General features: G+C 44.5%; 2 protein-coding genes across 15 annotated transcripts in view; one reads left to right on the top strand and one right to left on the bottom strand.

Annotated features, from left to right (window-relative positions):
- Positions 1 to 6,019, top strand: part of tjp1b (tight junction protein 1b) — a 46,669-nt gene extending 40,650 nt beyond the window's left edge. For 9 of the 14 annotated variants that reach the window (XM_037452484.2, XM_037452482.2, XM_037452483.2 and 6 more), the window contains 6 exons: positions 386 to 601; positions 718 to 854; positions 942 to 1,416; positions 1,553 to 1,770; positions 2,381 to 2,524; positions 3,303 to 6,019. In XM_037452484.2, the coding sequence (XP_037308381.2) occupies positions 386 to 601; positions 718 to 854; positions 942 to 1,416; positions 1,553 to 1,770; positions 2,381 to 2,524; positions 3,303 to 3,397 (1,285 nt within the window). In that variant the 3' untranslated portion in view covers positions 3,398 to 6,019. The remainder of the gene's footprint in view (positions 1 to 385; positions 602 to 717; positions 855 to 941; positions 1,417 to 1,552; positions 1,771 to 2,380; positions 2,525 to 3,302) is intronic. The other 5 variants (XM_062563146.1, XM_037452494.2, XM_037452485.2 and 2 more) reach the window with 2 other exon arrangements.
- Positions 6,020 to 6,892: 873 nt separating this feature from the next.
- Positions 6,893 to 12,175, bottom strand: zgc:101540 (hsFATP2a_ACSVL_like domain-containing protein). The gene is made up of 10 exons (XM_037452496.2): positions 11,633 to 12,175; positions 10,036 to 10,245; positions 9,487 to 9,645; positions 9,231 to 9,355; positions 8,943 to 9,137; positions 8,471 to 8,561; positions 8,121 to 8,319; positions 7,752 to 7,849; positions 7,531 to 7,661; positions 6,893 to 7,116 (listed from the first exon to the last, which is right to left on the bottom strand). The coding sequence occupies exons 1-10, from the start codon at positions 12,108 to 12,110 to the stop codon at positions 6,940 to 6,942; spliced, it is 1,863 nt and encodes a 620-aa protein (XP_037308393.1). The 5' UTR covers positions 12,111 to 12,175; the 3' UTR covers positions 6,893 to 6,939.
- Positions 12,176 to 12,217: the final 42 nt, after the last annotated feature.

The following is a 12,217-nucleotide window of genomic DNA, read 5'->3' as shown; positions in this document are numbered from 1 at the left end:
ATGTAGTCCTCACAGAACCCCGGGCTGCAAAGTAGGTGGGTGAAGGACAACTCTGAGATCCTTGCAGAGGCCTTTTGGAATTATACATATATATATACAGTGTATATATATAGGATGAGCTCGAGCTCCACCTAGTGGACACAGGTCAACCTATACAGCCATACTCATGATGCATTTTGTGTGTTTGCACACCACACCAAAGTGCCTTAATGCCACGACTACCAGCATGGTCATTAGCAATGTCATTGCTCATTTAGGTTTGATGCTCCTTACATCAAACCTAAAGGACAGTCTGGATATTTTCATTCAAAGCGACCAACCGTACGTTCTTCCCCAGCCGTTTCACAGCAGCTGTTTTACTTGCTTCTTTTTGCTTCCTCTGCAGGGCCCCTGAGCCACAGAAGCCCCATACTAAACCCCTGGATGATGTAATGCGCTCTAACCACTATGACCCAGATGAGGATGAGGAGTACTACAGGAAGCAGTTGTCCTACTTTGATCGCCGTAGCTTCGACAGCAAGGCCATGGGCCAACCCAATCCAGGCATCAACCGCTTCCACGATCTGCCCAAGCCGGCTCAGCTGTCCTACCCGTACAACCGGTACGACCACGACTCATTCAGCACTGCTGGCGGATGTTCAAAAGCACTCAGCCTTGTGGTTACACCGGCTGCACGATCATAATTGTTTTGTTAACCGTGATGTTTGTGCACCGCAGAGTGGAGTCCGTGGAGAAGGTGAGTCCTGTGGAGAAGAGATATGAACCCTTGCCCCAAATCAGCCCGTCATCACAGTACGGGCCCCCGGGGTCCGCCATGCCACCCAGCGCACTGCTCAAGCTCAGCCCCATCGACGGTAAGCTCTGTCTCCTAAAGTGCCAGAATACGAGAGTTCCACAAAGACGCCGTTCAAGTGATTGCGTCTCCCTTCAACCGCTTGCAGCGAACCCCGCGCCCATTGAGCCATTGAGTTCCCCCAACCCGAAACCCGAGCTGCCGGCGCTCAGGCCGCCCAGCAGAGACGAACCCGCTGCCGGTGGCTACCTGCCCCCGAGGGGCCTCCCGGAGAAGTCCCCGGTCAACGGCACCGACACCGCACCCCCTAAGACGCTGGGCGCCCCGCCTCCGGCCAGCTATAACCGCTACGTCCCCAAGCCGTACACCAGCTCGGCCCGGCCCTTTGAGCGCAAGTTCGAGAGTCCCAAGTTCAACCACAACCTGCTGCCCAACGACACACAGGGGAAGGCGGAGCTCCTCGGTAAGCCCGGCGTGGCGAGCAACAGCGGTGGGAAGCCCACGCTGTCGCCTCAGCCTCTGGACCACGACAGCGGCCTGGACACCTTCACGCGCACCATGGACAACAGGCCCAAATACCAGCACAATAACATCAACGCCATTCCCAAGGCCATCCCCGTAAGGTGAGGGACTGGTCGGCAGGGAGCTCGCTGAGAGACGGAGACGCGGGGTTCGATCTCGTGTCCTCTGCCGCGCCGCTTTCTTTCGCCGGCCCCGCCTTGACCGATGAGCGGCTGACTCTTGTGCTTCGTCCCTCAGCCCCAGCACGCTGGACGATGACGACGAGGACGAAGGGCACACGGTGGTGGCCACCGCCCGGGGGATCTTCAACTGTAACGGTGGGGTCCTGAGCTCCATCGAGACGGGCGTCAGCATCATCATCCCGCAGGGCGCCATCCCCGAGAGCGTGGAGCAGGAGATTTACTTCAAGGTGTGCCGGGACAACAGCATCCTGCCGCCCCTCGACAAGGAGAAAGGTCAGTCCTTTTTTTAGGAACTAACGATGCTACATGTGGAGTTATGTCATATCCAGAGTGAAAAGGGGAAATTGTGATTCATTTGTAATCAAGCCAGAATGCCTGTTGTTTTTTTAATTGAATCTTGCTTCGAGAGTTTCAGCATTACCTTTTTATTGTATAATTTTAAATTTGATTCCCGGATTCCAAATATTGTTTCTAGATTTCATACATTTGTGACAGACTACAGCTGGACTTCACGTTAGTGCTTCTTAAACAATAAAAACAAAAGCAAAAAAACTGTAAATCTCATGAGAAGAAGGTTGACCATAATAACATAACGACAAAGTAAATACCTGATGTACAGAGGGGACACGGTTTGAAATTAGCTCAGAAATTAAATAACATCCCAGCAGATGTATATTAAGAGGATTAATTTAGTTTAACATTGAGCAGCAAGGGAGTTTGGTAATTGAATTAATCCGTCAAGTCAGCTAACAGTTAATTATCATTGACCATGAAGGCCTAACTCCATTTTGCCTCTTGATTGGGTAATAAATAATCCCGTGTGCTGATTTAATTCCTGCATGTTTAATTCGTGGAGTTTAAATCTTGTTGCGTGTCCGTGCAGGAGAAACGCTGCTGAGTCCGCTGGTGATGTGCGGCCCGCACGGACTCAAGTTCCTGAAGCCGGTGGAGCTGCGCTTACCTCACTGTGCGTCTATGACCCCTGATGGTTGGTCTTTTGCTCTAAAATCCTCCGACTCCTCGTCGGGTACGCTGTCCTCTGTCCTTTTGGGGTCTGGGCTTGTGATTTAGGTGGATGACTCATTCGAATCATTTCCTCCGTATTCCATGTTTCCCTTCATTTCTTCTTCATGCCTGTGCTGTTTGGGGATATGATATTTTAACTTGATATGACAATCAAGGCTCCTCAGTTCATAAAGAAGAAAAAAGTGCCACTGGAGCAGAAATATTTATTTCATTTTAATAAAACCAAGTCAGTCACAGAAATTGTATCAACTTATAAATTATTTTTGTATTGTGGTACAAAACATTTTTTCCTGCACCCATAGTCTTCGTTCTCGAAATCTGGAGCCAACACAAGAAAACTCTAGTTATCGTAAACTATTAGTAGTTAAATAAGCCTAATAAACAAACGTTGTGTGATTTGACAATATGTCTGTGTTTTCATCCCAAAACAACTATCTTGGAACTATCTTCCCATGAGAACCTGCACTGCTGTGTTTTCACAGATGATATCATGATATGATCATTTGGCACCATATTAATTAACATTCAATTGACATTCATTCAATTTAAACAACACATCAAACATGAACTAATCACATAAACTCATGGTGAGCGACAGTAATTCAAAACATTTCATCTTTTGTTCTTGAGCGTCTGTGTTGTTTTTGTGGAGGATGCGCCGATAACGCATTTCAGGCCCATGGCGTTTGAGCGGCGCGTCCTCCGAAGCCTCCTGTATTTTAACGAGGAAACGGAGGAGCTTCAGCAGCTGACGTCCTGTCGCTCTTCTTTTCCTGCAGGTGATCCCAAAACCTGGCAGAACAAATCTCTCCCCGGAGACCCAAACTACCTGGTGGGTGCAAACTGTGTGTCTGTGCTCATCGACCACTTCTGAAGAGGGCGACAGCTGGCCTGTTACTGAATGTGATAAACAGGGGACCTCCGCCGCCCTGCCGGGCCCACTCCACCGCGGCGCCGTGCACGACGATACGCCAAGTAGGAACCTGACACTCTCGCGTTTTTAACTGTGCCCAAAAACGAAAAAAGAAGAAAACGACACACACACACACACAAGGAGAGTCGGAAGAGTCCAGCATCCCCAACGCTGTACTCTTGTTCCTTTTGTTCTTTTTTTTCGGTACTTTGAAGGCTTGCAAAAAAAATCGATTAAAACAAAGGAACTGACGTTGGAATGCATGACCAGTGCCACAGACTGAATGATCTCATTTTGACTTTTGTAGCTAATTTTTTAAAAGGTCAGAGCGGTGCAGAAAAAAAAAGAGAATTTTGGACCTCATTTAATATTACAATGGGATTTTTGCGTACTGTAAAAAAAAAAAAAAAACACTCACAAACAGCAAAGTTGGTATATGCAAAACTTTTGTTTGTGAGTTTTGCGGCCGTGCGTTTCACTCGTGAAGGATCTCTTCAGGAATTGAGAAATGCTGAGCGCATCTCATGAAGGAAGACGTAAAGAAATTTAAAAAAATAAATAAAGTGAATGACGGTTAAGTATTATTATCGGATGCCCGTTTGTTCTGACGGGGCTCTCTCTCTCTCTCTCTCTCTCTCTCTCTCTGTTTAAAACTGATGTTTTGTAGCAATGTTTTACCGTACATAAATATACTGACTTGATTTTACAAACTCCTGCTGTCTAGAGATCTATGCATGTGCTATGACTCAGGTCCAGAAGCCTGCTACCACTTAGTTCAACACATGAAAATCCCATCGTACACTGCAAGCAGTGATGCCTTATCTGCATATTAACTTTTCAGTGAAACTTTAAAACATCGGTTCCTTCAGTCATAGCGATCACTACGGAAGAAAAAGTCCTCTCTGCATTTTCTCATGAACCGTGAACTTGGATTTAGCACACGAGAATAGTTGAGGCTGATGAAAAGGTATGCTTTCTTTTACTGCTATGCATATGAAGTCTGAGGAAATACAAAAAGCTAGAAGATGATTAAACTGTTGCTGTAAATATTGCTAGTATATGGCCTTGGTTCTCTGTAAATGAACTTTTGTACATCTTTGTTATTTTGTATAAAAGATAAAATGTTTGTTTTAAAAAGAGAAAGCGATTACATTGGTTATGTTTCTATTCTGGTTATACCCCTGAGCCTTGGAACTGACATAAGCAGTAATAAGTCTGACTTTTCTACCAACATATAAACACACACACACACTACTTTAGGCATTTTTAACAGTCAGAAAACTTTTTATTCTTATTTACAAAATAGAGAAGTGCTTGGTTTAAATGATTTTAAAAGATGTACTTGAGGGGGTCTGCTGTGAAGAGTGGTCCCTTCCTTTATTTGTGATACTGGATGCTGTATTGTGTGCCCTGAAATGTATTTTTGTACTAATAGACAATTTATTATGGCACATTGGTACTATTTTCTTTTGATATAATACTGCTTCAACCCAACACTAGTTTATTTTCCTGTGTGGCTGACATTTTTATTTATTTTTATTTTTCTTTGGTTCAACATTTATTTCTCATTCTGCACATTTCTAAGTATACCACTGTATTAATAAATAAATTCATTTTTAAAGAAACTACTGCTTGTATCAGTGTCTTGTGTTGCAGATGCCTCCAGATGTTTTACACACACCCAAATGCAAGCCAAGGATTCCTCTGCAGTTTGTGGAGGTGCAGAATCAGTCGGTATAGAATCCGTAAACCGGATTAGTTGCTTCCTCTGATGCGAATCCAGCGGCGCCGGTGTCCTTTAAAGATTAACGGAGGTTTTCGGTGTTGTTGGCATGTTTCCCATTGGTTGGGTTTTAAGCCAGAAGATAGCGGCCTACGTCCTGAACGCTACAAACCGAGGTTTAAATACTGGAGGTCAAAGGTCAGGGTGATGGTGACCTCGCAGGTCGGCCGCTCTGTTGATCTCGTATGGCAGTAACACTGGGGCAGTTTCTTGGTCGGACTTCCACTCTGCGTTTCACGTACGTGCACCGCTTGTTGACTGTTATCCTTAAGTTTGTTAGTTTTTCTTTGTCCCTCTTCGCCACATTTCTTAACCATTTTATGACATTTCATACTATAGATTTGTGTTATGTTCGACTTTTATAGGACTTAAATAAGCTACAATACATTGGCTTTTCTATGACAGACGGTATACTGTTTATTGCACACTATAATATGACTTCTTTGTAACATTTTTTGTCCGAATTTACATGTATTTAATGACGGATGACATAAAATAGTATGATGTTTCATAACCAACTACTACTCATACTATTCATTGTTTAATATGGCCTATCGATACTCTACTTGTGGCATACTTTGATATGATTTTTATCAAAGTATGTACTTATCTGTCTGTACAATTGCTCAACATCTACAAATAGAAAAATCCCAAAGAATTTACAAATCATGAACCAGCCTAAAGGTATAGACAGGAGTTAAATGACTCAATTCTGTGTGTGTGTACCCTAATTGGAATGGATAAAATAGAAATTCTGGTCATAAATCAATACAACACAATCACAAACTGCAACCTCAAAACATTTTTTAAAACAGCTCGCAAACTATAAGCCTTCTACTGCTAAACCCCACATTGAAGAAAGTGAATCTACAAATCCAGGTATAAAACGCCCCTTTGGTTGAATGTTCTCGTTACATGAGCTCGATGTTTGAAGTTTCCACACCGCGGCATTTGGCTTATGACCCAGTTGTGAAAGTCAAATAAACGGGATGAAACGACGTAAAAAGCACATTTAAGCTCAAATACAGTTGTCACAAAAAAGCTTCACTTTATTATTTTACTAAAACCTGTTGAGTCCAGTATTTGTCACAAGACGAAACCGTGTACAAATGAATGTCCCAACGTGCACATTGTTGACTGAGAATGTAGGGACAGACCAAATGTCTCTCAGTATTGTTACAAGCTGTAACACTGTCACCTTAGTGCGTGCACGCATGCACACACACACGCACACGAGAAATAAGAAGGTCTTACAAGTTGAATGTCCAAAGCGTGTGACTGAGGGATCTTTTCATTATTATGCAAACTAACGGCACGGCAGTTTGCTGAATAAAAAGAAGTTGTCTTTCAACCTTATTGTCGATTTCAAATGTTTCACGTCTCTCAATGACAGCATGTTGCTTTTATTTACCTTTTGTAATCTGAGCGCTACATAAAATGAACACGATATGTTTTCAATGTTCTTCACATATTTTGTATGGGTCACAAGCGACCTGAAACGACCTGATACATAAAGTGGTGCAATAATCATCACCCTGGGGTAGAAATTGTTGAATCTCATTCAATAGCGAGGAATAAAGAGCGCGAGGGTTAAACCGTTACGCAACGTAGCAAAGTTCGTCCCTGAGATTAGTTCACTGTTAAAAATGAGATGTTACATCTTTGTTTAAAATAAAAAAGAAATGGTTGCCTGGTTCAGTACTTGCTACTTTAAAACGTGTTAGAGTTTAATTTCCCGACGAGCTATCGCTCTGTAGATGTCTTCAGTCAGCGGAACATACGTCTTTTTCTCTGGATCTAAAAAGTATAAAGGATCTTTGATGTTGGTCGGGTTGAATCCCTCCTCCACCAACTTCCCTTTCTTCATCTTGAATGTCCCCGTCATCTCCATGCAGGACTGGAAAAAAAAAAACAGTTTGTACATCAGTTAGAAATGTTTTTCAGGGTGAAATACTTCCCATTCATGATCATCATCGTTATGCTTCATTCAACTTTAATAACATCTTTTGAAAGGTTTATGATGTTTTTTTTATTATAAGTGGGGGACATTATCAGACATTTATTTCAGAAACTTTAACAAAATGTTGAGCAGATATTAGTGGCTGAAGTAATAGTGGTTATTTGCTACTATGTAACCCATTAATCGGATTCTTCTTTTTAACAAGGTTATCATTTTGCTATACTTATAAAACATTATCCCCACAACTTTAGATACAAAACAAAAAAAATCTAACAGTATCTAAAATCTAATAAAAAAAGTAATTATTAACTGCATGCCAAAAATAAGATGAAATATGTTATTTTGTTATACCTGAATCCTGATGAATCGGGGCCTCGCGTACGCCGGCAGGTAGTTGACGACCAGTTTATAAATGTGCAAACAGTCAAAGTTTTCTCCTTCTTTCAGAGTGACAGCTGCCATGCCGATCCGACCCTCGTGACCTAATCACACGATTAAATTCAATACATATAAAACATATTAGAGACCAGAGAACTGCATTATTTCACTTCTGACATCATCAGTGGTTTTACCTTCAACTTTAACACCGTAGACATTTGCCTCAAAAAGGCAGTCAGCCATTGTGAGAATGTCTGCAACCTCCGTCGTGGCGACGTTTTCTCCTTTCCATCTGCAGCAACAAGCCACGGACGCTAACTTTAGACAACATATCTTTTGGGAGGTTTTTGAAGAAAATTTTGCTTGAATTGTGTAAATGAGAGCCGTTTAAATTCAGAAATGATGCGTCTTAAGAGAAACTTCCCAATTCTGCACTTTTTGTATAATTTGAAGACCACAAAAAGCCGTCTAATTCTAATGTATTCATTTTGAAACACTTAAGCAAACAGGAAAAAACATCTTTCCTTTGAGATGATTAAAACAACAAATGAATCACTGCTTGCCTGAAAGTGTCACCAACTCGATCCTGAAAGTACACAAAGTTCATGTCATCGACCCGAAGTAGATCTCCAGTGTTGAAGTACAGGTCTCCTTTCTTCATCACATTGCGAAGCCTCTTCTTCTCAGTCTGTTGCTCGTTGCCAGCGTAGCCGACGAAGGGCGACCTGTGAGTAACCATGCCAACCAAAAGTCCCGTCTCACCTGACAAAAAGACGCACGGAAGAGGTCGATCAAACTGTCCAGTGGACACAATGTCGTGTTTTGCTGAATAAAATGACAGAAAAGTGAAGTGCTGTGTTTGTGTCAACGCAGGCAAAGGTGTGTTTACTTCCTTCCTGCAGTAGGGACTTACCTGTGGCCGCCTCGATGCACAGACCCTCAGAGTTCCTCACAGGCTCCTCCTTCTCCATGTCAAACTTGATCAAAGTGTACGGGAAGAAATACTAGACAGAAGAAGGTCATAAACAAAGCTCATTTGTTAATGAATTAGTCTCTAAAATGACTATTTTAGGACTTTTTAGGCGTATCGTACAATGAACATGGGAGAAAAAAAAGGTCCGAGCCATACTTTATAATGAGGTTTTTTGAGATACACTATAACATATACCATGGTCTTATTTTAAGGAGGTACTGCAGCGTGATGGCAAGCAAACATCAGCTTATTAGCACTAAACACAAAGTACATTGCAATTAGTGCAAAGACATGAATTCCTCGTTAAAATATCAGTGGACAAATGTCTCTTTAAGACGTATTCCCAACTCAGCCGAGGGTTGTTGAGATGCTTCAGTGTGTCTAAAAGGAGCAGAAACCTTTGTCTACTTACCCTGTGGACGAAATTAATACGTCCCACTGCCCCGATTTTGGACGTGTAATTGATGAAGCCGATGTTTCCCTCCGTGGCAGCGTACAGCTCTCTGACTTTAATGTCCCCGAAGCGATTCAGAAACTCGGTCCAAATGTCCGGCCGCACCCCGTTGCCAATGGCGATCCTCACTTTGTGGCGCTTATCGTCGTCTTTCTGCGAAAGGTGACAATGACTCAGGGTCAGAAGCATGCGCAACGTGACGTCTTCCATCGGGAGACAACACCGTTTCGATGTAACTGCTCTTACGACGGGCGTGTTGCAGAGGTAGCGCATGGTTTCACCGATGTACTGTATCACCGTCACGTCATACTTCCTGCAGTCATCCCAGAACTGAGAGGCAGAGAACTTTCTCCTCAGGACGATGGTTAAACCTGTGGACAACAACATGTAACGCAGCTTTTCTTCATCCTACTGTAAATGTACGCAGCATATTCATAAGAGCCCTAACGGTGTGTGTGTGTGTGTGTGTGGACCCTTTGTTGGATGCAGGGGGCTACATTACCTCTCTCCATGCCTCCAATCATCCCGATGACGAAGCCTGCGCTGTGATAAAGGGGCAGATTGATGTAGAAGACGTCCTCTGACGTGACTCCGCATATCGCCTGAATGAGGCAGGCGGTCCAAATCCTCTCATGGGTCACAACGGCTGCTTTAGGCAAACCTTCCAAAAGGTCAAAGAATGATCTTCAGACACGGAGCCGGAATTTGTTTCATCTCATTTGTTGGATTTCTACATGAATAACTTTTAATCGATCCACCCATTTTCTACGTCTTATCCGGGTCGAGGTCTCAGAAGTACAAGGCTTAACAATTTGTAGTTCATAGCGTTTTTTCACTTAAAGATTAGTATCAAAATCACTACGTGGTTTCCGCCTCGACACTGTGAAAAGATACACATGTGTTAGAAATACTGGATGTGGAGTTTTTATTTTTTTATTAACCAAGCGAAACTGTCCAGTATGAACAATTCACCCAACCACGAGCCTCTTGAGCAGAGCTTCAGCTCCCACTGAGACGGCTGTGTCGTTTTTTGGATTCATCCCCGCTGTACCTGTGGTTCCCGACGTGTAGATGTACAAAGCGGTGCTCCTGATGGTGACGCCGGCCCTCAGGTCCCGGGACATCGGCTCATCGGAGGCCTTGGCGATCTTGTCGGACAAGGCGTTGATGCCCTGGACGCCGCAGGTCTCCGACAGGAGGTACACGGCGATGCCCTGCTCCCGCAGCGTGGGTAGCACCTCCTCCAGGGCGCCCTCCAGCTCTGCAGACGGAGGGGCGTTCAGATATGTCAAGAGGCCCGCGTTGCGCAACGGAGCACGTGTTGGCTTCGTGTTACTTTGTGTCCCACTGGGACGCAAGCACATGGTGCAGGACACTGAATGAGTGCATTTCTTTGTGGGGCGGGGGGCGGGGGGGAGTCTAGCCCCGAGTTGGGGAAAGGGAGGAAACCGGTTTTTACGAGTGTCTGAAATGATCCTCAGGACTTGATGTACAGAGACTGGAACAATGTGGTGGGGGGGGGGGGGGGGGGGGGTGGGTGGTGGATTCAACTTTTGTAATAGATCAATTAAACAAGTGGGTCTACATGGTGGAGGTTGGGTCTGGGTGACAGTAGATCCCTGTTATCAGTTGTCTCTCCATATAATGATACCGCTATGAAAACCGTCCAATCATAGAGTAAACACATATTCCAGTTGTAATCTTGTTGCTTAGTGCGGACTAAAACAATCATTAACAGCCTTTAATGTGTGATAACAGTTCTTAATGAAGACCGATTGGTTCTATCAGACTTGTTACCTACACAAACTTTTTAAAAAGGTTTAAATAAAAAGGCGTCTTTGTGTGCTTATATAATAGAGAAGATCCACTCCTGTCCCAATGTGGACATTGGACTCTTCTTCACAGGGGCTCCTGGAGTTCAGCTGCCACACTCTTCTCAAAATCACTTTATTATTTCGGTTGAGTGAGTTTGGGGGAAAGTTCATTTTAAGGACTCTTGGCCCGGCAACTGAAGCCCAGATCGCGACAGGTGACGCGCTGTTAGCTTATCAAAGGCTTTGTATGTAAACGCACGCCTCAACAATCATTAGCTGAAAGATCAATACAGATGTCCAAGGTTTGTATTGGAGTAAGAAAAACTTGAATTTTGTGTTTTAAAGTAGTATTCAGATATTAATAAAAGTACAGATGGATAATCAACGAAAGGTACAAAGAATTACTCAGTCATATGATTTTATGGGATTGGCAATACTGAAGTATCAGCAGAAACTTCTGGTACAGATGTGCAAAAGTGGAAATGCATTGATGCATGTACTCTTGTTACTTTAGTATTCATTTCTTATCTAAACTTTCATCTCTGAACAGTTCTTTGCTTCATTTAAACCACGTGAGCCGTGCTGCCTGTCAGAGGTTCATCGTGTGCAGCAGCTGATGCTTACATTTAAATAAAAATGTCAGTATGTCCACCCGAAATATAGAATAAACAGAGAGGACTAGAAAAACGCACAAGTACAGTACAATGACCTCTTAAGAGCAGCATTGCTTCATGTGAAAGGCACAGAGCAGCTCCTGCTTGCACGTGATGGCATGCATAAAAGGTTTGGCGGACGGGGACCGGAGACCCTGTGCGCCCCCCCCCCCCCTCTCACCTTTGGACGCGATGATCACTTTGGCCCCGCAGCACGAGAAGCAGTGCAGCAGCGACTTGGACCTGATGTTAACGTTGAGCAGAGCGGCCGAGCAGCCCAGCTTGGCCACGCCGACCCACGTCCACACGAAGCAGGGCTCGTTGGCCAGAAACAGGGCGACCGCGTCCCCCTCCTTCAGCCGGCCCTCGGCCTGCAGCGCGCGCGCCACCTTGTTGCTCTGCCGGTCCACCTCTCCGTAGGTGTACTCGCGCCCTTCGAAGTGCAGCAGGACCTTGCTGGGATGCTTCTTCGCCGCGTCCAAGAAGTGGTCCAGCACGCTGTAGAACGGTTTGCTCTTCTTGTACTTGATGAGCCTCAAGCAGAGTCTCAGGCTCGCCAGGATGTACGCGCCGTCCTCGTGGAAGTGGGGGAAACATGTCCTGAGGAATGAGAAGGACGCGAGAGCCAGTCCGGCGACAACTGTCAACCAGATGTACATTTTGTTTTCCGTCTCCCGAGGAGGCGACTGCGTTGAGCGGTTCAGTGAAACTTGTGTCAAAGTTCAGCCGCCCGACTCATGGGGAGGGGGAGGGGGCGGGGAACCAC

The sequence above is a fragment of the Pungitius pungitius genome, chromosome 6 (assembly GCF_949316345.1).
Source record: "Pungitius pungitius chromosome 6, fPunPun2.1, whole genome shotgun sequence".
Classification (NCBI taxonomy): domain Eukaryota; kingdom Metazoa; phylum Chordata; class Actinopteri; order Perciformes; family Gasterosteidae; genus Pungitius; species Pungitius pungitius.
The sequence above is the reverse complement of the archived record's forward strand: the minus strand, read 5'-3'. Positions and strand labels throughout refer to the sequence as shown.